Here is a 26,157-nt window from a genome sequence, read left to right on the forward strand (position 1 = left end):
AACCTCACAATTCATGGGAAGGTGCAGAATGTCAGTTTTGGTTTTGAATCTAATGTCCAACAGACACTTGCCTTCCAAAAACTAGAGTCCAGATGAATAATTTCAAATGAAGCACTCAACAACTTCTCTGAACATTGGTTAAATAGCAATAATCAAGACTTAGGACTAATTGACACCTAATACATGTAAGTGATGAATGGATTGACTCAACATTCCTTCACTGCAGTCAGGATCAAAGCAAAAAGGGGAGCAGGGCTGGTACAGTAAAAGAGGACAGAGAAGAGAAGCAATGGTAAAATAAAAATAATCTTTTCATTCTTCTTATTATTATTTTGGCCCAATACTGTTAATAGTTGCGGTAATTAGCTGCAAAAATGGGAAATGGGATTTAACTACTTGGATTATGATGCACATATGAATGATTTTAAACTGTCAGCAAGTCACTGCAGAATGTATTTAAGCCACTAGTTTAATTATTATGTGTTATTATTATGTAGTTTACTTCTCCCAACACTTTGTGTCTCAGAGTTTTTGTTTGCATGTTTCTGTAGGGAGAGCTGATGCTGATCCTGATATGAAACTGTACATTTACCAAAGAGTCTGTTACCTTTTTGATCATTTAAACAGAGCAGAATTATGAAGAAGAAGATTCGTCTAATGAGGGGAAAGAAACAGATGGCTGACAAATTATAGACCAAACTAAAGTGTCTTAAGTAATCAAAGTCTTTCAAAACTACAAACCTCCAGATCAGTTACAATGATCTTTGGCATAATTTCTGTATGTCTTTAAACTTTATTACTCTATAGTCTCTATGTGTGAGTAATAAAATCACTGTTAACTGTATCCAGCAGAGAAACAATCAGAGAAGAAAAGTGAGAAAAGAAGGGCAGAGTTCAGCTGTTCACATCAAGAGATTCATATAAATAAATAAACGTTGGTTTTCACAACAAACCATCAGACATCTTTTCTTTGTGAAAGCCAAATACCGGACTCGACCATAAAAATAACCCGTCCTGTGTGTACACAGCAAAGCAACATTCTTATAACTGTTGTACCAAGTTAAATAGGTAAATAAACTTTAACTGCTTCCTCAAATCCTCCTTAATGTTGAATGTTCTTGATACAGTTTAGAAACATATTTTTTATTGATGTAATATCACTGCTAAATAACTTGGATGTTGTCAGATAAATCATATGTTCATTTGATTGAACGTATTAATAAAACATCTCTCTACCTCTGTTACATAGATGCTGATGCAGTCCTGGAAGTTCCTGAATTCACCTTGTTTGAAGGAGACTTGGTGACTCTTAGCTGTAAGAATCGTACTTCAAGACGTACGATGACAGCTACCTTTTACAAAGATGGATCAGTTATTGAAAATGACACAACCTATCAGTCTTCCGCTGTAGGAGAAATGAAAATTCGAGTGTCAGAGTCAGATGAGGGCTGGTACAAGTGTACGTTTGATGATGGGACAGAATCTGCAGAAAGAGACCTGAGAGTGAAAGGTAAGAAGCTGTCTCACTGTGATGAAAAAACATTATTATTGTTTTCAATGCTGCACCAAGAATCCAAAGAACAGGTCACAAAATCTCTAAACATCAAACATTCACTTATTAGCTTTTCTAAGCTTTCAGTTGCATTTCACTGTCTTCATCCAGTCGAGTTTTTTGTCTTCTTGAAGTAGATTCTACATGAAGTATTCATGATTCTCTTAAAATACTATCAAGTGCTGAACGACAAGTTAAGCTTTCATCTGCCTTCAACTAACCGATCAATAAACAGCCTGACAGTCCTCAATGTCAAGCAGCTTTTGTCACAAGAATCCTGGTGGCTGAGAGGCTGATTGCCTGATTGAATTATTTCAGATATTGGGTACACGTACTATCAGCCTTTTACTACTAGTGGTCCCTAGAAATATGTTTAGTATTGAAACATATTTATCTTGATGTGAACAACTTTTCTCTGTTTTCTTGTGTTTTCTGTACTTGCAGCTGTTTGTGGGGTCAAAACTGTTGAACAAATCAGTTCATTGAAACAATAAGTGTTTTCATTGTGTCATGTAAAAATGTAAAAACATTTTTGATGGCATGTCCATGACAGTAATTTCCTTGTTTTATTGTTTTTCTAAACCAAACAGCACGCAGACGTACAGTCACACTGACAGCAGACAGGACAATCATACCACTGGGGGGCAGTGTGACACTAACATGTGCTGTGGAGGATCCTGATGGCTTCAAATATCAGTGGTTCAGACAGACGTCAGACTCTTCTGGAAAAACTCCTCTTCAGCCTGAAAATGTTTCTGAATCAAACAGAGTTATCTCACAAGGAGGCACATACACCTGCTATGGATGGAGAAGTGAACCAGATGTCATCACACCTGATAGTGATGCAGTCATCATCCATAGTGGTGAGTATATACATTTCTAATAAATAAACAACCTACAGTCTTTATGTTCTTAAACAATGTCCACAGTGTGAAGGGAAAGTGATTGTTAGTCATGTTAGGCCAGTACCTCTCACTTTTCTGACAAAAATGTTTAAATATCCTTCATCATGTCAAGAATGGGCTACTGGTTTGACCTTCTTCAATTTGTTAACAGAAACAAAGATTTGAGGATGCTTCCTTTATACTGTTCAGTTTTATTTATCAATATTTGGAATCAGGAGATTGTTCATGAGGAAAAGTTTACACAGTACTGCTGCTAATACTGTAGTTGTGAACAAGAGGAAGTGGAGGCGGCTGAGAAAACACACAATCAGCATGTTGTGCTGGGAGTTAAACATTAATGTTATTAATGCCAAAATCACTACATCTTTTTATGTTTTATCAGATTTTAATTGGAACAAACTTTAAATCCTAATGTTAAAAAGGTGTTGATGTGTTCATAAAGGCCTTTTACCAAACTGTTTATAATAAAAAACCATCAGCCTGCATGATGAACTAGATATTAGACACAAGACTACCAAAGAGGGATAATGAAGATGTTCTTCCATATTGCTGTGGTCAAAACAGTCTAGTGTCTGTACTCAATGATTTGATTTTTGAAATGCTTGCTGCAAAACAGAACAACATGTATTCACATAATTAATACAGTGATTATAACAGAAGATGATGGCATTTTATTAGTTCAGTGTTTAATGCTGTTTGAATCCTATTTTTTATGTCAACAGTTTCCAAAGGGGCCACTTTGACCCTTCAACCCAACTGGCCTCAGATATTCAGTGGTGAGACGATCACCCTCAGATGTGAGATCAAATATGGAGGAGACACTGAGTGGACGTATGAATGGTATAAAGACAACTTAAAGACAACTACAACATCCAATGAATACAGGATTATCAGTGCTACTGAGGCTCACAGTGGAGAACACAGGTGTAAAGGAAGAAGAGACTCATATTTCTCAACACGGTGGAGTGACGTCATCAAACTGACAGTATCATGTAAGTTGGACTATCTGTCATTCATACTGAAAATGTCATGTTTCAATGTTTTCATTGAAGTCTCTTAAATGAACTGAATGATTTTTAAAAAATGTTTTAGCATTGGAACAAAATACCTGAAAAGCAGCCAGTAATCAGAGTACTGTAGTTTTTCCATCAGAAATGACAAAAGTATCTCAAATAACTTCCAGGCTGGAATGATGCTGCACTTTAACACTGTTCTCCACAGTAAGAAGGTTCTGGCTGTGAAAGAAACATTGGCCGACTGGTTGAGTTAACTCAGGTTAATCACAGTCAGGTTAGTTTAGATGAATCACTTGAGTCGTCTACATCTCCTGTAAGTGATAGTGTCGATGGTCGTCTGTGTTATGTGTTCACTCTGTGATAGACTGACAGTCTGTCCAGGATGTAACCTCGCTCTCATCAAATGTGAGCTGGGATAATCACCCTGTGACCCTGCAAAGGATAAGAGGCTACAGATCATTGATAATTAAACAGTTGTCCTTCAACAATGAAAAACCACAGTGAAAGTGTTCAACTTGGCTCTTCAACACTGAAACACAAGGTTTTACCTTCACAAATGTAACATTCAGTAGTGCAGCAGCTAATTCATTAAGAAACCCAGGAAAAGAGAGAGAGGCATGACATGCAAGAGAAGTTTAAACTAATATGTGTCCAGTATTTATAAATTAATTCAGTGATAATATTAATGCAAATGTAAGTCTTACAGTTCAAGTATTTCTTGTCTGTAGGGGCTGCACTATATAAACTGAAGTAAATCCCAGTGACATTAATTTCCTTGTTTATGTCTTTGTTCTAAATCAAACAGCAAACAGACCAAAGGCTGAACTGAGGGCTGATGACAGAGACATTCCTGTAGGGGGCAGTGTGACCCTGACCTGCTCTGTGAATCCATCAGCTGGTTGGAAATACTTCTGGTACAGAGGAGAGAAAACATCTGAACCTCTGACCACTCAACTCTCAGCTGGACGAATCAGAGTCTCAGAGGAAGGAGTCTACTGGTGCAGAGGAGGAAGAGGAGAGCCAGTTAACTACACCGAGTACAGTGATCCAATCACTATCAGCAAAAAGGGTGAGTTTGACATTTTTTTTAAATAGAATTTTAAAACATTTACTGTATTTATATTTGTTGATTGATTATTAAAAAAAACATGATGTAGATTTAACTCTTTGTCGTTTTTGTTTCCTTACTGTGAATTCTTGAACATGAACAGTTCACAACAAGGCTGTTGTGACTCTGCAGCCAAACTGGTCTGAAATATACAGAGGAGAGACGATCACTCTCAGATGTGAGATCAAAGATGGAGGAGACACTGAGTGGGAGTATGAATGGAAAACAACCAGCTCAGAAAAACCTTCAAATCAAAATGAACACAGAATATGGTTTGCTACTGAATCCCACAGTGGAGACTACTGGTGTAAGGGCAGAAAGAAAAGTGAAAAGTCTTCAACAGATTGGAGTGATCCCATCAAACTGACAGTATCAGACAGTAAGTCACATCATAAAAGGCTGTTTTGGTTCATATATATTTTTAAGTAAATCCTCAGTATGTACTGATTGTGCAGAATGTATCTGATCCACTATCAATACATGTTTTCATTTCAAAAAATCATTTTCCAACAGAACCCCGGCCTGTCCTCACTGTGTCTCCATCATGGCTGAGTGCTGGAGCCTCAGTAACTCTGAACTGCAGTGTTAAAGATCCATCTGCAGGATGGAGGTTCTACTGGTATAAGACTGTTCCTGATCCATCAAACTACTTCTACAGCTATGAGCTGCTACCTGGCAACAGCAGTGGGACTGAACAGGATTCCTACATTGTTCATGGACAGACACACACAGCAGGATATAGGTGCATAGCTGGAAGAGGAGATCCAGTGTCTTACACTGATTACAGTAAACCTAAGTTTGTCTGGTCTGCAGGTCAGTTTGTTTCTATCTCTTAAGAAACAGATGTTATATCAGCTCTGTTCATCTTTTTTCTAAATGATGATAAACAAACAGTAAAAAAAGAAAACATAATTTACTGTGGTCTTATGATCTTGTCTCTCTCACTAGCATCAAATTAAACTTCATGCTTTCCACCTCACTGGGTGGAATTTACTTGTTTCCTTCTGTCCTCACTCTTTAACCTGAAACATATGATATGATATCTTGGCTAAAACTTTACTCATTTGCAATAAGTACTTTAAGTCTGGATACTTAAGCAAGAGCTCAAAGTAGAAATCATAACTTTACCAAAATGCTGAACTTTGTTGCAATAAAAACAAAGCGTAGGACTTTTTGAATTGAGGCATTTCAAATCTAAAGATCTCTGTGCTCTGTTTGACCTCTTATCACATGTTGTTTTTCAGATTTTCACTCATCAGCGTCTCTCACAGTGAGTCCTGACAGAGCTCAACACTTCACCTCTGACTCTGTCTCACTGAGCTGTGAGGGAAACTCTGCTGAGTGGAGAGTGAAGTGGTTATCAACTGAGGACAGATACCTGTCAGACTGCTCCACCTGGAGGACAATGACTGGATCTACATGCAACATAGACACTTATTGGCGCAGTGATGCAGTGTACTGGTGTGAGTCTGGATCAGGAGAGTTCAGCAACGCAGTCAACATCACTATACAGGGTATGATTTAATTACATTACACTTTTTTGCATATCAATTAATTGATTAATTAATTTGGAGAAAAAAATAATATTTATTTAAAATACATTAATAATTATTTAAAATTAACAGTCCATTGTGTGTTGAGAACAGTACACTGACATTTTAAGAGTTTTGCTGGCTTAATGATATCTTAAGTAATTAATTGTTTTCAATAAATGAAAATAGTTAAGTATTCATTTAAACTGTGATTTTAAACCTGTACTACACGTTAGCAGTGCCAGCTTCACCTCACTATGATGAGGACTGGATGCAGTATACAGCAGGTTTGTGTAGGTTTATGGGTCATCTGTGCTTTAGTTTTTATGTCAGTGAACATGTTTAAAGGTCCAGTGTGTAGGATTTAGTGGCCTCTAGCAGTGAGGTTTCACATTCAACCAACTAAATACCCCTCTTCTCACTTTATGTGAAACATAAAAAACATGAAGGTCCTCTCTAGAGCCAGTGTTTGTTTTGTTCATTGTGATCTACTGTAGAAATATGGAGGTGTCACATGGCAGACTTAATGGAGGAGGACCTGCTGTCTGTACAAATAAAAGACTCATTCTAAGGTGAAAGATAACATTCTTAATTCAGGTGATTGTGCACTAATTTAAGCATTATGTATATTATATCTTCCATTTCTGCCAATAGATCCCCCTAAATCCTACACACTGGACCTTTAAAGCACTGTGTGGTTTGTAGGACCCTGTTGACACCTGTTGTTTATTTGGTAAAAGGTGACTTGTACAGTAGGAGACTCAAGGTGTTTGATAAAACATCAGATTTTATGATCACTCTGTTAAATCAGTGAGCAATAAGCACAAGAAAAACCCAGTATGTATCTTTTATCATCTATCTACATAGATTCATTCTCAAGTTCCTCGACCAGCTGATCTCTGACTGAAACCTCGTATTCTTTGACTGTTTAACAGATGGAGATATGATCCTGCTGAGTCCTGCCCGTCCTGTGACTGAGGGAGAGTCTGTTAGTCTGAGCTGCAAATTAAGAAGCCAAACATTTGACTCCAGTGTGTTTTTCTATCACAATGAGAAACTGATTCAAAGTGACACCAGATGGGAGTTTAATATCTCTGCAGTGTCAAAGTCAGATGAAGGATTCTACAAGTGTCAACACTCAGGACAAGAGTCAGCACAGAGCTGGATGTCAGTTCAGGGTGAGTAGGATTAAAACAATTATTCCATTTTCTTTATGTGAACTGTGTTTCTATCTGAGAAAGAAATTCTGTATTTTTTGTGTGTTTTTGTCTTTACTGTGGCTTAATGTGACACAACTCTGATATTTATTAAAGCACTTTGTAAATTGAGTTTTAGAAACGTGCTATATAAGTTTATTAACAGTTGTTAATTGTTATTTATTGCAGCAGTGTCCAGGCCTGAAAGCTCTTCATTTCCTGTACTGTTGATTGTTGGGCTGGTTTGTGGAATCGTTCTTATTCTTCTTCTGCTCCTGTTGTATCGCTACAGACCTTCCAAGGGTGAGACCTTCTTCTTCTATTATTAGATGTTTGGTGTTCATGTTGAATTGAAATACAGACATATTCTGGTCTGATGAGATAGAACAGCAGTACAACAACTTACAATGCAAAACCATGTAACAACAAATCTTCATCTGTTTTACAGATACATGCTTCAATAGGTTAGTGCAAAACTGTTTGTCACATTTTGAACATAACAGCAAGACATTCAATGTTCCTGTTTATTAAATGTTTTGTATTTGCTTCATGTTTTAGGCCAATCCAGTCTGAGAGCTCCAACACAGATCATGTGGTCAACCAGAATGAGGCTCAGTGCAACACATACAACTCTCTTCTCCATGGTAAGCATTAAAAATAATCTTATATACAAAATATATGTATATATATATATTTTATATATATATATATAAAAAGATGACTGACTGTGGCTTGTGTTCTCTGCTCTGTAGGTGTCTGTCTGTATGAATCAGTCAAACACTCTGAAGACACTGAAAATGGTACAGTTTATATCTTTTATTAACATGCATTGCAGAAACACTCTGTTAAATTTAAGTGAAAAGGTTTATGGTTGACAGCACTGAGATCACTTTCATTACTTCAGATTAGTCAGGATCATTGACTGTATATAAAGATGGACGACATGACAGCTCCCCAAAAGTGAAGCCAGAACATCTTGAACTGCTGGTTAGCATTTAGCTCAAAGCATTGCTTTACCTCCAGCCTGAGAGGTGTGTTAGCATCGCTTTACACAATTTCCTTATTATCAGTGTGTGTTGTGAAAATATCACCTTTGATGACACGTGACTATTAATGATGTAGTTACTTTGAAAATGTGTCTTTTTCATCAAGTATCTACATCACTGTGTCTGCAGCACATGTGTCATCATTGCTGTCTAGATGTGCCATATGTTCTACTTTAGATCATGTACTGTTTCTGAATCTATTGAGGTTCTGCAGTGAACGTTAGAAATGCAACCACTGCATGAATTAAGAGAACTGATCCCAAGTGATCGATATAAAATCCTGTAACTAAATATGCACATTTCAGTTGCAGGTGGATCCCAGCACGTCACATATTCTTCAGTTGAACTTAAACACATTGGGAAGAAGGGTGAGTTCTCTAAATAAAGGCAATACATAGAAATATCTTTAGTGTAAAAGTATTGATTTATTTTTTTTCTGTATGGATTCATGTGATTGTCTTCACAGGGAAGCAACATACACCAGAGGAGACATCAATTTACTCTGATGTGAGGACAGGAGCTGCAGGTACAGTCAGTTACAACAGTCATGTTCAAAGTCTGGTTTGAAATGTTGCATATCATTTTACTGGAGGTAATTATTTGTTGTTATTTGTTGTTAATCTTTGTCTCCTTGGGTAAGTATTAAAAACTACCACTAGGTGTCACCAGAGTTGTAAATCTCACACATTTCTCTGGCCTTTCACACTTTTTTTCTAAGTTTGACTTTTTCATAGACAGAATGTGATTGTTAATTTATGTTTTCTTTAATTTGTTTAAAATATATAAAAAACAACAAAAGACTCAGCAGCTGAGGTGTTGGTGTTGTGATGAGAACTAATTTGGAAATATTTTGATTTTCATTTAAACATCAGACGCTGCTGAATTGTCATGAAATAAACACAAGAAGATCCAGAATTTATTTTATTTTTATTCTACCTGTCAATCCATCTGTTCATCCATCCAGCCGTACAGGGCCGTAGTGTGTACGTCTGTGGAGCAAACAAACCCTAACATCTGCCCTCTGTTTCAGACGACAATCTGTTGTATGCCCAAGTCTTCAGCCACGATAAAGACAAAGGCAAGAAGAAGAAAGGTCAGTAAAGTCTGCATCCACCTGCAGTCGTTATCATCCAACATGTTGGTCTTGGTTCAGCTGTTTGTTGTTACTTATTGTTTTTATGCTTCATATCTCTTTTAAGCAATGTATTGTTTATTATCTGCATTGCTTAAGAACAATTTATTTCATTATATACATAACTTATTCTGTAAAAATGTAAACTACTCCAGTGGAGACGTTAACACTGACAATGTTCATGTCTTATCTCCATTTATAGGAAAATCAGCTCCTGCAGCAACTGATGAAACTGTTTATTCTGAAGTCAAAGCGGGATCATCTCTCGGTAATAATGCTGCCGTATAATGTCCATACTGTGATGACATCTTCCACAGCTGATTAAATGGATAAAAGCCAGATTAACATGTCAGAAAGCATCTTGAGTAACCCAGTACCTTTGTGTTTTGTGTTTTTCTTCCAGGTCTGTAAGGAGAGATGAGAGGAGGAAGAGGAGAATTGTCGATGTGGTGGAAATTCTTATTTCCGCTTGTAGAGAAGTGAACAAACAAAAGATGAATCAACAAATGATTGTCTTTTGTGTTAAAATAGTAAGATAGAAAAATAGAGAATAACAGAGTCAATCTATTTCAGCTGAAAGGTCAGCGCTCTTCACATCAGGGCGTTCTGGGTGAGTCTGACAAAGAGCTACAGAGAAAGTCACAGTTTATAGAAGACTATGATAATAAGACACAAAGGGAGGTTCAGAGCAGAAGATGAGATGGTCTTGAAAATACCTCAGTACCTACGGTGAACTGATGAGTGTCCTGAGAACACAATGTTTATTCTGTACCAACACAGTTTCCTTAAATTAGCCGAGGTCACTGCTCACCCCACGTCAGATTGTTACTGACACAAGTTCACGTCAGGTCACATCATAACTCACACACATTCTGAGGTGTAATAATATGTAAGGTCAAAAGATAATGTCAATGTGTAAGGTGAGTCATGGCTCTGCAAGCTGGAAAGGTAACGATTATATGTGAGGTTAAAGGTAATGAACACAGTTTGTATTACAGTTGGCAGCATTTCATTAGACTGCTATAGAAATATGAGACATGCTCAGTATTCTGTACAGTTAATTTGTTAGCAGATTATGTAAAATAATGGCTTCATATGGATTTTATTATTGTCTCTTTTAGCACAAGACTACTGAAGCAAAATCCCTGTTTTATTTACGCACTTCATCATTACTTTTCATTTTTACAGTTATGTTGTCACCTGTTGTTTTTGTTAAGTGTTTGTAGAAAACATTGAATGTAAGTTTGATACAATATGTTTGAGCTTGTGTAGCAGGGCACCAGCTTTAGAGTCAGCATGTTTGTTAAGTGTTAGATCCAGGATAGACGTCAACACTTACTTTTGATAGAAGTAATAATCTGCTATCAAACAACATCTCCTATTGCATGTACAGTATGTAAGTTTTTATGTCATTTTTAAGGTAACTGAGAGGTACTGTGTGTATTTTTTCACCTCAAAGTATCTTATATTTATCGTATTTTAAATCTTTTGAATATTTTATACATCAATAAACAGTTTGTTTTCCAGCAGTCAGCTGTCAGTTGTGTTTTTAATTCCTTTTTTGACTGCACAGCCAAACTAGATAACTTTATTAATCCCCAAGGGGAAATTAGGTTACCATAGCAGCTGGTACATTCATGTACAAATACAGTACAAATATAGAAACAGTAAGAGCAATAAAGTACTATATACAATATACAAAAAACAATAAAGTACTATATACAATAAAATACACTATGTAACTTCAGTGAGAGGGATGGATCACAGTGTTACATACATGTTGACTTCAACATACAAGTTTTCAACACATAACATTGTTATGACATAATGAGTTTTGTTTGTAGTTAGCACCTACATTACATCTGACAGTTTGTTACACACCTGAGATTCATGACAGTGTTGTTGCACTCAGAAACTGTGGGGGGCGCCAAATCACACAAAATTCCAATTTTCTACATAACGTTGCTTTAATTTGTATTTTCTGTCATGGTTTTAGTTGTGGTGTTGTGGTTTCCTGTTTTAGTTTGAAGTTCTGCCCTCGTGTCCTGTTTAACTTTCCATTTCCTCCCTTTCTGTGGTTTCCCGCCCTTTTTCTGTGTTCACCTGTGTCCTATTAGTTCATCAGCCCTTGTGTATATGGACTGTGTGCTTCCTGCTGTCTTTGTCAGTTCGTCTGTTCAGTCTCCTGTCTTGTTCTGCTCTGTTCCTGTCTCCTGGTTTCTGTCCCCGTCGTGTCTCTCTGGTTTTTATTCCCCGTGTCATTCCTGGTTTGTACCCTTGCCTTTTGATTTGATACTTATCTTTTGGTTGGTACTTTGCTCTTCTTGGTTTGAACTTTGTTTATCTTTTGTGGTTTGTCTTTGTATTCTGTATTTTTTGGATCTGGATCTCAGCTGTCATCAAAGCTCACTTGTTGTTCTTTACCTGCCAGCTTGATAGAGCAGCTTGTGTGTCTTGCGTTTGGGTCCTATTCTGTGTAACGTGACATTTTCTGTTTTCTGGAATGTGGATATGCCAAAACATACAAATCTAATACTCATGAAATATCTATTCACAAAAATGTTAAGAGAATTAATTTGAAACTTTGCAGCAACACACACATTAAGACCAGACAGGTCACATAATAAAAATAAGGTGAACTGCTCTGCAGAAGAAAACGATCAATTTTCTCCCATTCTCTTTCACACTGGCTGTCAATCAGGGCCGAGAGGACTATTTTAGTTTTTCAGAGCACTGTTCATTGACTATTCTTCAGTTTTAATCACATCATGTAAAGGCAGTACTGTAGAGGAGAGTATCTCCTCCCTCAAGCACAATCTTTACATGGTCTCACTTTAAGGTGGTTTTGTCACAACTTCACCCACAGGAAGTGACTGAGCACAGAGAAAAACAGAAATAGTCTCATGAAGAGAAGTGAGCATGAAGAGAGCAGAAAGCTGTGCCCTCTCTCACAGCCACCCTCTGTTCCATTACTACTACTCTGGCTCTGACCTCACAGGTTTTGTCACAGAGAATAAACATTTTTTAGCAACAGTGAGGTGATTTAGTTGTTTCTGATGGTGCCAGTTTACAAAAAACAAGTGGACCGATATCAGGTTTCAAATCCGACCCCTTAATCAAAAAAAACCCCCTCAAATGTAAAAGACAGTGGCATTACATAGGTCTACTTTAAGTAGAGACGAACATAAGTTTTAAAAAACTTCAAACATACTACAAGGAACATTTAACTGGTTATGAAACAGTGTCAGTTTAATAATGATGGCTGTATATGACCTACATAAGCAAGTTGTTGCGAGTTGGAGCTTAAAAGATTGGAGGTGGATGTGACGTTGGCTCTGCTGCTCCCATTAAGCAACATGCCTATCGCTGCACGCTCCCTAAAAGGGAGGAGATGAAGAAAGAGGCAGGATATCTGTTAGAAAATGGTTTAGTCAAGCCTCGTCGCAGCCCCTCAGCGTGTTAAAGCTGATGGCGCACCACGTTTCTGGGCTTGTTCTTATGGGAGGGGGTGTTGCAGCCCTAGTGTTGTGGGCGTGTTTGTGTTGTGCTTCCAGTCAGGCGTCGCCCTCGTTCTCCCCCTCCTCCTCCTCCTGTGTGGATGTCCACACCTGATCCTAATGGCCACTTAGGCCAGGTGATATAAAGTGCTGCTGGTGTCAGTGGGCTGGGCGGCTGTGGTGTGCAGGAACCAGAGTAGCTGAGCTACAGGCCACATTTTCTTTTGGAGACAAATCTTTCTGTGTTGACTAGTGTCTTCTTTTTTTTGTAAATAAGCAATTTTTCAGCTTGAATAACTACATCCTCTTTCTTCACAGTGGACAGGAAATGTAAACATGTCAAAGTATGCTGCGGTCAAAGCCACTGCAGTTGTTTGAGGCTTTGTGTGAAGAACAGAGTCAGAACTGCACTCAGACGAGGAGGTTGATGAAAAACTCTGCTCTCACATTTATAAGAAATTTAACTTCTCTTTTCTTTCTGCTGCAGTTTTATTAATACAAAGTAGGAAGTTTTATCAGAAGCAGAGCGACAGTGTCGGTGCTGGATGTGAAGATGGGTCAAACTCTGCTCGGTGTGCTCGGGTTACTCTGTGAGTACATCTGACTTTCTATGTGATGTTCAGTATTTATATCAGTGTAGTAGTTGTGTAGGCAGGACCTTTGTTGCTGATTTTGACTTGGTTCAGATTGGAGGATTGTGTCCATACCTGGACAATACATGTACAGTATATGATCTAAGGTATTATGTATATAGCTGTGGAGTTACATTTATTGCTTATTTTACTGGGCTTCTATATATTGAAGAGTTTTAAATGTGTTTCCCACCTCTGTATTTGATTTTGTATTTGATTCTGGTCTAATGAAGTTTTCATCTTTATTTTAGTGCTGAATACACTCCTGTACGGACATGCTGAAGGTGACTAGTTATCTTTTCTATATTTACTGATTATGTTTGTCCTATATGTCACCAACTGTATCACTGTATAACATTTCAACAGTTTCCAACAGGGCCACTTTGACCCTTCAACCCAACTGGCCTCAGATATTCAGTGGTGAGACGATCACCCTCAGATGTGAGATCAAAGATGGAGGAAACAAGTCATTCATACTGAAGATGTCATGTTTTGTTTTCATTAATCTAAATTAAGCAGCAGGAAACATTTCTCTCCAACAATAATGACGTCTCTTAAATAAAAAAAAATAGCATTGGAACAAAATACCTGAAAAGCAGCCAGTAATCAGAGTACTGTAGTTTTTCCATCAGAAATGACAAAAGCATCTCAAATAACTTCCAGGTTGCTGCACTTTCACACTGTTCTCCACAGTCAGAAGGTTCTGGCTGTGAAAGAAACATTTGGCCGACTGGTTGAGTTAACTCAGGTTAATCACAGTCAGGTTAGTTTAGATGAATCACTTGAGTCGTCTACATCTCCTGTAAGTGATAGTGTCAATGGTCGTCTGTGTTATGTGTTCACTCTGTGATAGACTGACAGTCTGTCCAGGATGTAACCTCGCTCTCATCAAATGTGAGCTGGGATAATCACCCTGTGACCCTGCAAAGGATAAGAGGCTACAGATCATTGATAATTAAACAGTTGTCCTTCAACAATGAAAAACCACAGTGAAAGTGTTCAACTTGGCTCTTCAACACTGAAACACAAGGTTTTACCTTCACAAATGTAACATTCAGTAGTGCAGCAGCTAATTCATTAAGAAACCCAGGAAAAGAGAGAGGGGCATGACATGCAAGAGAGGTTTAAACTAATATGTGTCCAGTATTTATGAATTAATTCAGTGTTAATATTAATGCAAATGTAAGTCTTATAATTCAAGTATTTCTTGTCTGTAGGGGCTGCACTATATAAACTGAAGTAAATCACAGTGACATTAATTTCCTTGTTTATGTCTTTGTTCTAAATCAAACAGCAAACAGACCAAAGGCTGAACTGAGGGCTGATGACAGAGACATTCCTGTAGGGGGCAGTGTGACCCTGACCTGCTCTGTGAACCCATCATCATCTGGTTGGAAATACTTCTGGTACAGAGGAGAGAAAACATCTGAACCTCTGACCACTCAACTCTCAGCTGGACGAATCAGAGTCTCAGAGGAAGGAGTCTACTGGTGCAGAGGAGGAAGAGGAGAGCCAGTTTACTACACAGAGTACAGTGATCCAATCACTATCAACAAAAATGGTGATTGATCTTCAACACTGCAGTGGACTCATAAACCTGAAGAAGTGAGACCAGCTGCTTCACTGATCCCACTGTACAGTGGTCTTCATGTGGCTGTTTCCTGGGGACAGAGTCTGCTCACCATGCTCGGCACTTCCCGAGAAGTTCGCCTCATCAGCACAGAAAAGTGTGAAATAACCATCTTCATGCGTTCTGTTTCAGAGCTGCTGCAGAGCTAATTGTTAAATGTTAATCGCTTTTGTTGATATTAATTAAGATTCCCCTTGATGCATTTTTAAATTGTTTTTGATAACAATCATTCATTCAGTCAGCAATAGTTTAATACCTACATTTACAATTCATTCATGCCTTATCATTGATCCACTCTTGTTGTACATGCAGTATGTGCAAATGTATATATGTTTAGTGATGCTTATTCATCATCCATGTCCCTGAGTAGCTCAATAAATATTAAAATAAGTTGTTTTAGGACAGAGGTGGTATTTGAATGTAACATTTTTTCCTCGACACAAACTTTTGCACAGAAATGAGTTAATATATCTTTGCAGTTGGCAGGAAGTGTACACATGTTGTAAGAGTTATGTGAAAAGGGGAAGGAAGATACGACACTTTATCAGATGATGACGTTGAAGAAAAATTCTGTTGTCATTAACTTCTCTATTTGAAGAAAACATTTCTCTCAGAAGCAGAGTGTTTGTGCCAGATGTGAAGATGGGGCACATTTTGCTATGTGCGCTGGGTTTATTCTGTGAGTACAATTGTCACTTTTTTCACTTTTTGACTTTCAGTGTCAGACTCATTAACATGTTTGTTTTACACATACGAGCTTTGTTGCTGATTGGGCTTTTGCCACAATGCATGTACAGTATTTAGTCCAACATATTGTAATGAATATGAGAGATCTTTTTATTTGTTTCTTTCCTCTGTGGTAGAATATCGTCACAGACATGTGTGATGCTGTCGATTGTTAAGTTAAGTTGATGAAGTTAAGTTGATGAAACTTCAGCTGGATTTTAAATACTTGTGATTATTGTCTAATCAACTTTACATCTTTATTTTAGTGCTGAGTTCACTCCTCTACGGACATGCTAAAGGTGAGCAATTGTCTTTTATCTGTTTACAAATATTGACTTATTTTTTTCCATTTTATCATCTATTGTATCACTCTCACTGATCAGTTCCTCTTTCTGCCTCTTTTTTCATGTACGTATCATTGTACTCCATGTATCAATGCACATTTTGCAATGACTACATTAATGCCTTCTTTCTGGTATGAGTGATTTTTTTCTAATTGTACAGGTTTGTTTGTTATTGAAATTATCATTTCATCGTTGAGTTATATAGTTAGTAATTACACTGAACTGTCAGCATGCGGTTCAAATAATCTCATGGCTCATGGCTGCCACAGTCTGTTTTTGAGTTTTATCTCTCAGAGCTGCAAAAGTCCAAAAGTGTCTATAATCAAATTATAAATCAAATCAAATTATAAAATATTCCTCCATACTGCTGCAGTCAAACAGTCGAGTCTCTGTACTTAATGCATCCTGTGGACGTCTGCTAGTATTTTGGTATTCTGGGAGACTGTTGTGACCCTCTGTAAGAATTTGCAGCCTTAACATTGTTTTAATGTAGCTGTTGAGCTGCGTTTGTCATATTGTTTTTAAATTTTGCTACAGAATAGAACACAAAGATTACATTTCATCTGTTTACTTTGTAATCCTGTTTGAACCCTGACTGTGTGTTTTTTTTATGTCAACAGTTCCCAACAGGGCCACTTTGATTCTTCAACCCAACCAGCCCCAGGTATTCATTGGTGAGAGGATCACCCTCAGATGTGAGATCCAGGGAGGTGGAGACACTGAATGGACATATGAATGGTCAAAGAACAATTTTGAAACACCGACAAGATACAATGAATCCAGGATTATCAGTGCTACTGAGGCTTACAGTGGAGAACACAGGTGTAAAGGCAGAAATGACACATATTCCTCAACAGAGTGGAGTGATGCCATCACATTGACAGTATTGTGTAAGTTGGACCATCTTTCATACATAATGACAATTTTATATAAATGAGGCAACAGAAAGATAGGCTTCTTTCTCCAACAATAATAATGCAGGAAAAGAGACAGGGTTATGACATGCAAGAGAGGTCCTTCGCCAGGTTTAAACTGATATGTATTCAGTATTCAAAAAATTGTTGTGTTAATATATTTGTGTTAATATTGTGTTAATATTAATGCAAATTTAAGTCTAACAATTCAAGTGTGTCTTACCTGTGTGAGCGGCACTAATTAATTGATTTCCTTTTTTATTTCTTTGTTCTTAATCAAACAGCAAACAGACCAAAGGCTGAACTGAGGGCTTATAACAAAGACATTCCTGTAGGGGGCAGTGTGACCCTGACCTGCTCTGTGAACCCATCATCATCTGGTTGGAAATACTTCTGGTACAGAGGAGAGAAACCCTCTGAACATCTGACCACTCAACTCTTAGCTGGACGAATCAGAGTCTCAGAGGAAGGAGTCTACTGGTGCAGAGGAGGAAGAGGAGAGCCAGTTTACTACACAGAGTACAGTGATTCAATCACTATCAGCAAAAATGGTAAGTTTGACATCTGTTTTGGAAACAGAATAAAAATATGTTCTATTCATAGTTACTGATTGATAAAGCTTAAGACATTATGTTTGATATAGATTTAACTCTTTGTCATTTTTGTTTCCTCCCTGTGAATTCTTGAACATGAACAGTTCACAACAAGGCTGTTGTGACTCTGCAGCCAAACTGGTCTGAAATATACAGAGGAGAGACGATCACTCTCAGATGTGAGATCAAAGATGGAGGAGACACTGAGTGGGAGTATGAATGGAAAACAACCAGCAAAAAAACCCCTTCAAATCAAATTGAACACAGAATTAGATTTGCTTCTGCATCCCACAGTGGAGACTACAGGTGTAAGGGCAGAAAGAAAAGTGAAAAGTCTTCAACAGATTGGAGTTACCCCATCAAACTGACAGTATCAGACAGTAAGTCACATCACATTTCTTTAAAAGAAGATCATACAGCTCATTAAAAGGCTGTTTGTGTTCATATGTATTTTAAATGCAAATCTTCCTGTTTGTACATTGTATTTGATCCACTATCAATGCATGTTTTAATTCTGAAAAATAATTTTCCTACAGAACTCGAACCTTATCTCACTGTGTCTCCATCATGGCTGAGTGCTGGAGCCTTAGTAACTCTGAACTGCAGTGTTGAAGATCCATCTGCAGGATGGAGGTTCTACTGGTATAAGGCTGTTCCTGATCAATCAGATGACAGCTACAGCATTGAGCTGCTACCTGGCAGCAGCGGTGGGACTGAACAGGATTCCTACATTGTTCATGGACAGACACACACAGCAGGATATAGGTGCAGAGCTGGAAGAGGAGATCCAGTGTCTTACACTTACTACAGTGAACCTGAATTCGTCTGGTCTGCAGGTCAGTTTGTTTCATGTTATATCATCAGCTCTGTGTATCTATCTTCTGTCTGTGATGAACAAATGTTTTCAAGATACTGGAGAGATACTGACATATCTTAATCGGTCCTTATTTATTTATTTGGTTAGTTAGTAATGCTGGAATGTGCTTTTATATTATAGAATGGCCTTTCTATCGTCAGTGCTTTTATTTTGATATATTTACTTTTACTTCTGGGTCACCTGACTTGGTTTTCTCCATGTATTTTTCAAAAGGAAAAACAAAACAAGGAATATCCAAAAAACATAATTGGGTCTGACCAAGTTATATGGATTCAATATTCTTGTTTTTCATTTGAAAACAAAAAAATGAAATTCATTTTTGATTTTGAATACCAAACACACACACACTACCCCCCCGCCCCCCCCCCACCCCCCACCCCAACATTTAATCTGTTTTTCGTTTCACAACAAAAAAACCCAAAAACAAATGTACAGTTATTTCTTTTTTAAATATTGAATTAATTAAGGATGATCTGATAATACCCAAACCAAGTTTATTGAAATGTTTGTCATAATCCTTAGCAATAAAAAATGAAAGCAAAACACTAACTGAATTGAGGAATCTAAAGATCTCTGTGCTCTGTTTGACTTCTTATCACATGTTGTTTTTCAGATTTTCACTCATCAGCGTCTCTCACAGTGAGTCCTGACAGAGCTCATCACTTCACCTCTGACTCTGTCTCACTGAGCTGTGAGGGAAACTCTACTAAGTGGAGAGTGAAGAGGTTATCAGCTGAGGACAGCTTCTCAACAGACTGCTCCAGCTGGAGGACAATGACTGGATCAACATGCAAACTAAGCACTTACGGACGCATTGATGCAGTGTTCTGGTGTGAGTCTGGATCAGGAGAGTTCAGCAATGCAGTCAACATCACTATACAGGGTATGATTTCACTACATTTGGTTTTTCTAATATGAATTATTTCAAACATCCCATTGTGTGTTTTGCCCAACACTCTGCTTCATGATCTCTCAAGTAATTAATTGTTTTCAATAAATAAAAATAGTTAAGTATTTAATTAAACTGTGATTTTAAACCTGTACTACACGTTAGCAGTGCCAGCTTCACCTCACTATGATGAGGACTGGAAGCAGTATACAGCAGGTTTGTGTAGGTTTATGGGTCATCTGTGCTTTAGTTTTTATGTCAGTGAACATGTTTAAAGGTCCAGTGTGTAGGATTTAGTGGCCTCTAGCAGTGAGGTTTCACATTCAACCAACTAGATACCCCTCTTCTCACTTTGTTTCCAAGCGAGTAGGAGAAAACTAGAAACATAAAAAACATGAAGGTCCTCTCTAGAGCCAGTGTTTGTTTTGTTCATTGTGATCTACTGTAGAAATATGGAGGTGTCACATGGCAGACTTAATGGAGGAGGACCTGCTGTCTGTACAAATAAAAGACTCATTCTTAGGTGAAAGATAACATTCTTAATTCAGGTGATTGTGCACTAATTTAAACATTATGTATATTATATCTTCCATTTCTGCCAATAGATCCCCCTAAATCCTACACACTGGACCTTTAAAGCACTGTGTGGTTTGTAGGACCCTGTTGACACCTGTTGTTTATTTGGTAAAAGGTGACTTGTACAGTAGGAGACTCAAGGTGTTTGATAAAACATCAGATTTTATGATCACTCTGTTAAATCAGTGAACAAAAAAACAAAAAACAAATGCATATGTACTCGTGCTGAAGTTCCTCGACCAGCTGATCTCTGACTGAAACCTCATCTTTTTGACTGTCTTACAGATAAAAATATTATCCTGCTGAGTCCTGCCCGTCCTGTGACTGAGAGAGATTCTGTTAGTCTGAGCTGCAAATTAAGAAAACAAACATTTGGCTCCACTGTGTTTTTCTATCACAATGAGAAACTGATTCAAAGTGACACCAGATGGGAGTTAAATATCTCTGCAGTGTCAAAGTCAGATGAAGGATTCTACAAGTGTCAACACTCAGGACGAGAGTCAGCACAGAGCTGGATGTCAGGTAAGGGTGAATTTAAAACAGTTAGTCTAAATTGTCTGTAGTAATAGACTAATGTCATGACACCTTAAATAACATCAACATTGCCTTTAAGTGACATAACTGACTGACTGACACTAAATAACAGTCATAAACATTCGTAAAGAATCATTACTGTTCATGACAGGTGTCATGTCAGTCTTATGCACACCTCTTCAAATAAAATGATATCAAACTTCATTATGTTATTCACACAGATCACAAACAGTAGCAGCGTCACATTTCACAAATTATTGTGGCTTGCTGATAAATTTGCATGTTCCTACAGAGCTCTGAATGCTGTGTCAAGATAAGGAAAATGTCCCATGTTGTCTTGTCTCATTCAGCTTGCTTATTGTAAATTTGGTGATTTTTTTCTCCTGGATAGTTAGATTCAAGGATATGACATCCATAATTAAACTAGTATGACTCCATTATGTATGAATTAATTTAATGTTGAAGTTAACAATATCAATCACTGCACGTTTGAGAAGTTTAAAAATTCAAGTATTTCTAATTTGTCTTACCTGTAGGGGATGCACTATTTCATTTTGACTATATCACAGTGACATTAATTTCCTTGTTTATGTCTTTGTTCTAAATCAAACAGCAAACAGACCAAAGGCTGAACTGAGGGCTGATAACAGAGACATTCCTGTAGGAGGCAGTGTGACCCTGACCTGCTCTGTGAACCCATCATCATCTGGTTGGAAATACTTCTGGTACAGAGGAGAGAAAACCTCTGAACATCTGACCACTCAACTCTCAGCTGGACAAATCAGAGTCTCAGAGGAAGGAGTCTACTGGTGCAGAGGAGGAAGAGGAGAGCCAGTTTACTACACAGAGTACAGTGATCCAATCACTATCAACAAAAAGGGTGAGTTTGACATTTGTTTTTTAAACAGAATTAAAAATGTATGTTGTAATCATAATAATTGATTTATGAAGCTGAAGATATTATGATTTGATGAAGATCCAACTTTTTGTCGTTTTTGTTTCCTTACTGTGAATTCTTGAACATGAACAGTTGCAAACAAGGCTGTTGTGACTCTGCAGCCAAACTGGTCTGAAATATACTTTGGAGAGATGATCACTCTCAGATGTGAGATCAAAGATGGAGGAGACACTGAGTGGGAGTATGAATGGAAAACAACCAGCTCAGAAAAACCTTCAAATCAAAATGAACACAGAATAAGATTTGCTGCTGCATCCCACAATGGAGACTACAGGTGTAAGGGCAGAAAGAAAAGTGAAAAGTCTTCAACAGATTGGAGTGATCCCTTCAAACTGACAGTATCAGACAGTAAGTCACATCACATTTCTTTCAAAGTGAAGAATATACAGCTCATTAAAAGGCTGTTTGTGTTCATATATATTTTAAAGTAAGTCTTCGGTATGTACTGATTGTGCAGAATGTATTTGATCCACTATCAATACATGTTTTCATTTAAAAAAATCATTTTCCAACAGAACCCCGGCCTGTCCTCACTGTGTCTCCATCATGGCTGAGTGCTGGAGCCTCAGTAACTCTGAACTGCAGTGTTGAAGATCAATCTGCAGGATGGAGGTTCTACTGGTATAAGGCTCTTCCTGATTCATCAGATGACAGCTACAGCTCTGAGATGCTACCTGGCAGCAGCAGTGGGACTAAACAGGATTCCTACATTGTTCATGGACAGACACACACAGCAGGATATATTTGCAAAGCTGGAAGAGGAGATCCAGTGTCTTACACTGATTATAGTGAACCTAAGTTTGTCTGGTCTGGAGGTAAGTTTGTTTCATGTTATATCATCATGTCAGAATTTCTTTTTTTCTTTTGTCCTTTTCCTTTAACTTTTTTTGCACAAAAAACAAATGACACTTTGTTTTTCGTACATTTGATTTTACCCAAAAATAGGGAATTAATAAAACGGGCCAAGGGCAAAATTAGATTTTCATATATAATTTCTCCGATTTTGTGTGACTATAATGACTCACACAGTAGGTCTGGCTCATAAACTACTCTGTTTATGCCAGTTTATGAGCTGTAGATTTGCTGGTTTAACACAACATTTTTTTTGGCCCTTTCCCTGGTCTTCTTCTTCACTTCTCAGGGTCACTCATCCTCCTTCGCTTTGTCTGCAGTGTCTCTGTGCTCGTTGGGTAGAGCAGACAGGTCGGGTGATGGAGCAATGGCAGGGCAGCCCATCTCAGCTGTCTGGCCTGTTCACTGTGGTGGCAAAGTCAACTCAGTTCAACTGCATCAGCTCTTTAGCTAGCATTAACCCCAGACATCCACTGAACACACAGTCAGGAAATAGCATATTAGATAGGTAAATTCTTGGTCTGATTAAACAGTAAATTCATTGGTTTGTAAAAACAGCCAGCCAGCTGCAGAGTTGATGCTACAGATTATGAGCCACCTGCCCCACCACTACAGCGAACAGGCCGGATGGAAGAGATGGGCTGCCCTGCCACTGCTCGGCCTGTCCGCTCTACCCAACCAGCCCAGAGACACTGCAACTGGAGGATGGCCCTAACAGGAGCAGCAAAAGGCTGGGAGAAGGGCCTAAAAGATCAGTGTGTTTATCCGCAAAGCTACAGGTCATAAACTGCCATAAACAGGGCAGTTTCTGAACCATATAAGACATAATTTGTTCATTTTCTGTTTTTCGATTCTCAATTGAACATGAAATAAGCGAATGACACAACTTGTTGCAACGTTTGCACTAATCCTCAGCAATAAAGAATTAAAGCAATGGAATATTTGAATTATGGAGTTTATAATATGAAGATCTCTGTGCTCTGTTTGACCTCTTATCACATCTTGTTTTCAGATTTTCACTCATCAGTGTCTCTCACAGCGAGTCCTGACAGAGCTCAACACTTCATCTCTGATTCTGTCTCACTAAACTGCGAGGGAAACTCTGGTGAGTGGAGAGTGAAGAGGTTAGCCACGGACAGCCGCCTGTCAGACTGCTCCAGCTTTGGGACAATGATTCGATCCACATGCAGTCTACACACTGTCAGGCAAAGTGATGCAGTGTACTGGTGTGAGTCTGAATCAAGAGAGTTCAGCAACGCAGTCAACATCACTATACAGGGTACGGTTTCATTACAGCTTCTTTTTCTTATTTAAAATTTTTCAAACATCCCATTGTGTGTTGAGGAGTACAGTCGACTGATATTTAAGAGTTTTGCCCAACACTCTGGCTACTGATCTCTTAATTAATTGATTTAAATGAATGAAAATAGTTACATATTTAATTAAACTGTGATTTGATTTGTGATAGATAGATAGATAGATAGATAGATAGATAGATAGATAGATAGATAGATAGATAGATAAAAGGTATATATCTATTTTTATCATTATACATCTACATATGCTGAAGTATTTTGTCAACCAGCTGATCTCTGACTGAAACCTCGTATTCTTTGACTGTTTCACAGATACAAATATGATCCTGCTGAGTCCTGCCCGTCCTGTGACTGTCGGAGACTATGTTAGTCTGAGCTGTTATTTGAGAAGACAAACATTTGGCTCCATTGTGTTTTTCTATCACAATGAGAAACTCATTCAAAATGACACCAGATGGGAGTTAAAAATGTCTTCAGTGTCAAAGTCAGATGAAGGATTCTACAAGTGTCAACACACAAGAAAAGACTCAGCACGGAGCTGGATGTCAGTTCAGGGTGAGTTGAGGAGTACAGGACACTGACATTTCAAGAGTTTTGTCCAACACTCTGCTTCATGATTTCTCAAGTAATAAAATGTTTTCAATTAATAAACATATTTAGAATTCAAAGTAGTTTTAGTTTCAGACAACTTCACCTGTTGGATTCAGCACTTTGTAAATTCAGTTTTAGAAACATGCCGTGATACAAGTTCATTAACGCTTCATTTTTACTATTTATTGCAACAGGGCCTGAAAGGTTTCCTGTACTGTTGATTGTTGGGCTGGTTTGTGGAATCGTTCTCGTTATGCCTCTGCTCGTTTTGTTTTGCTACAAAGCGTGCAATGGTGAGACCTTCTTCTTCTATTATTAGATGTTTTTGAATTATTCAAATACACACACATACTCTGATCTCATGAGATAGAATAGCAGCGTAACAACCATCTAACAACAAATGTCTTTTTCACAGATTTATGCTTTGACAGGTAGGTGCAACACTCTCTCATCTCATTTTGAACATAACATCAACACATGTTTATGTTCCTATTTAAATGTATTGTATCTGATACGTGTTGTAGACCAGTCCAGTCTGAGAGCGCCAACACAGATCGTGTGGACTGCCAGAATGATAATTACTCCAATCTTCTCCATGGTAAGCAGTTAAACCAATCTTTATGTTTTAGATAATATATTTTGCACAATCAAAACATCTGAGGATGTTTAATTAGTATCACAAACTAACCTTGTCTTGATTTTTACTTCTCTGTAGGTGATGTTTGTCTGTATGAAACAATCAGAGGCCGTCAAGAAGCTGAACATGGTACAACTGATGCCTTGACCATCCTTTAAGTTTCAAAATATATTTACATTTCAAATTGGACCAATGATGTTTCATATTCTTTGATTAATCTTTTAAAAAAAACTGCTAAAAAGAGTGAGTACTTTATTTTGTGTGGTGAGAATTACATGCAATAGTTGAGAACTCTTTGTAGGCCAGCAGTGTCTAAACAAAGTACAGGAAGTTGTTTTTCATGCATTCATCTGATTTTTTCTCCAGTGGCAGATGATGAACCAGAAGACAGCGCTGTTTACATGAATGTACAGATGAGATCAGCTGCAGGTACAGTCAAGTACAACAGACAGTACTAAATGTAAATATAATACCACCGTGATAGTTGTATTCAAACAATTCAAACTCAAAATTGTTTTTTCCTTTGCTTTTTCTTTCAGGTCAATAAAGAAATCTGTATCAACAAAACCAATGGAGCCGACGACAACATGAAAAACGACATCTGTGAATTTGCAGCTTCTAATGTAATCACTGTGTGCAACAGTGCTGTTCAAATATCAGACAGTATTTTGTGAAGTCAGTCTAATAGCAGGTCATTTAAGAGAAATATATCATATGGTTTGATTTTTCAACAGATGACATATATAATAATTAGTACGAGTGTTTGTGTTCTCTATTTCTTCTTTGGTGTATCATACTGTCACTTCATTTCTTTTTAAAAAACTCCTGTAGACACTGTTATGCAACTATAAACTCACCATCTTTTGTAGTTTTTGATTGATTGAACATTTAAACATTTATAACATTTAATATTATATCTATTTAATAGTTTTGTTTAATCCGGATGGTTTTATGTTTTGTTGTATATTTTTTAACAGTTTGGTTGACCACTTTATGCATCTGTAGCAGAACATGTTATCATTTTGATCTTATGAAACTCAAACTCTGCTTCAAAAGCTGCTCATTTACAGGATTCCGCTCTGCTAGCTGATGAGCTTTCGTGAT

At 37.7% G+C, this 26,157-nt stretch overlaps 1 protein-coding gene and 2 long non-coding RNA genes across 3 annotated transcripts; all 3 read left to right on the forward strand.

Annotated features, from left to right (window-relative positions):
- Positions 1-1,341: 1,341 nt before the first annotated feature.
- LOC141004114 (obscurin-like) lies at positions 1,342-24,735 on the forward strand. Its single transcript, XM_073475609.1, has 18 exons — positions 1,342-1,510; positions 3,180-3,449; positions 4,685-4,960; positions 5,095-5,394; positions 5,826-6,095; positions 14,911-15,177; positions 16,937-17,206; positions 17,515-17,781; positions 17,928-18,203; positions 18,360-18,659; positions 19,314-19,583; positions 20,451-20,687; positions 21,313-21,579; positions 21,730-22,005; positions 22,173-22,472; positions 23,522-23,788; positions 24,138-24,380; positions 24,611-24,735. The coding sequence occupies exons 1-18, from the start codon at positions 1,342-1,344 to the stop codon at positions 24,733-24,735; spliced, it is 4,650 nt and encodes a 1,549-aa protein (XP_073331710.1).
- On the forward strand, positions 8,683-10,922 carry LOC141003415 (uncharacterized). Its single transcript, XR_012179716.1, has 5 exons — positions 8,683-8,723; positions 8,822-8,881; positions 9,386-9,448; positions 9,690-9,755; positions 9,891-10,922. It is a non-coding gene; the product is annotated as an uncharacterized lncRNA (long non-coding RNA).
- Positions 24,736-24,938: 203 nt separating the features above from the next.
- Positions 24,939-25,815, forward strand: LOC141003416 (uncharacterized). The gene is made up of 4 exons (XR_012179717.1): positions 24,939-25,014; positions 25,132-25,182; positions 25,420-25,482; positions 25,593-25,815. It is a non-coding gene; the product is annotated as an uncharacterized lncRNA (long non-coding RNA).
- Positions 25,816-26,157: the final 342 nt, after the last annotated feature.

The sequence above is a fragment of the Pagrus major genome, chromosome 10 (assembly GCF_040436345.1).
Source record: "Pagrus major chromosome 10, Pma_NU_1.0".
NCBI lineage: Eukaryota > Metazoa > Chordata > Actinopteri > Spariformes > Sparidae > Pagrus > Pagrus major.

Coding starts and splice junctions, on each gene's coding strand:
- LOC141004114 (XM_073475609.1), top strand. CDS start 1,342: ATGACAGCTACCTTTTACAAAGATGGATCAGTTATTGAAAATGACACA. Junction 4,961..5,094: donor CAAACTGACAGTATCAGACA/GTAAGTCACATC, acceptor ATTTTCCAACAG/AACCCCGGCCTGTCCTCACT. Junction 6,096..14,910: donor AGTCAACATCACTATACAGG/GTATGATTTAAT, acceptor TAAATCAAACAG/CAAACAGACCAAAGGCTGAA.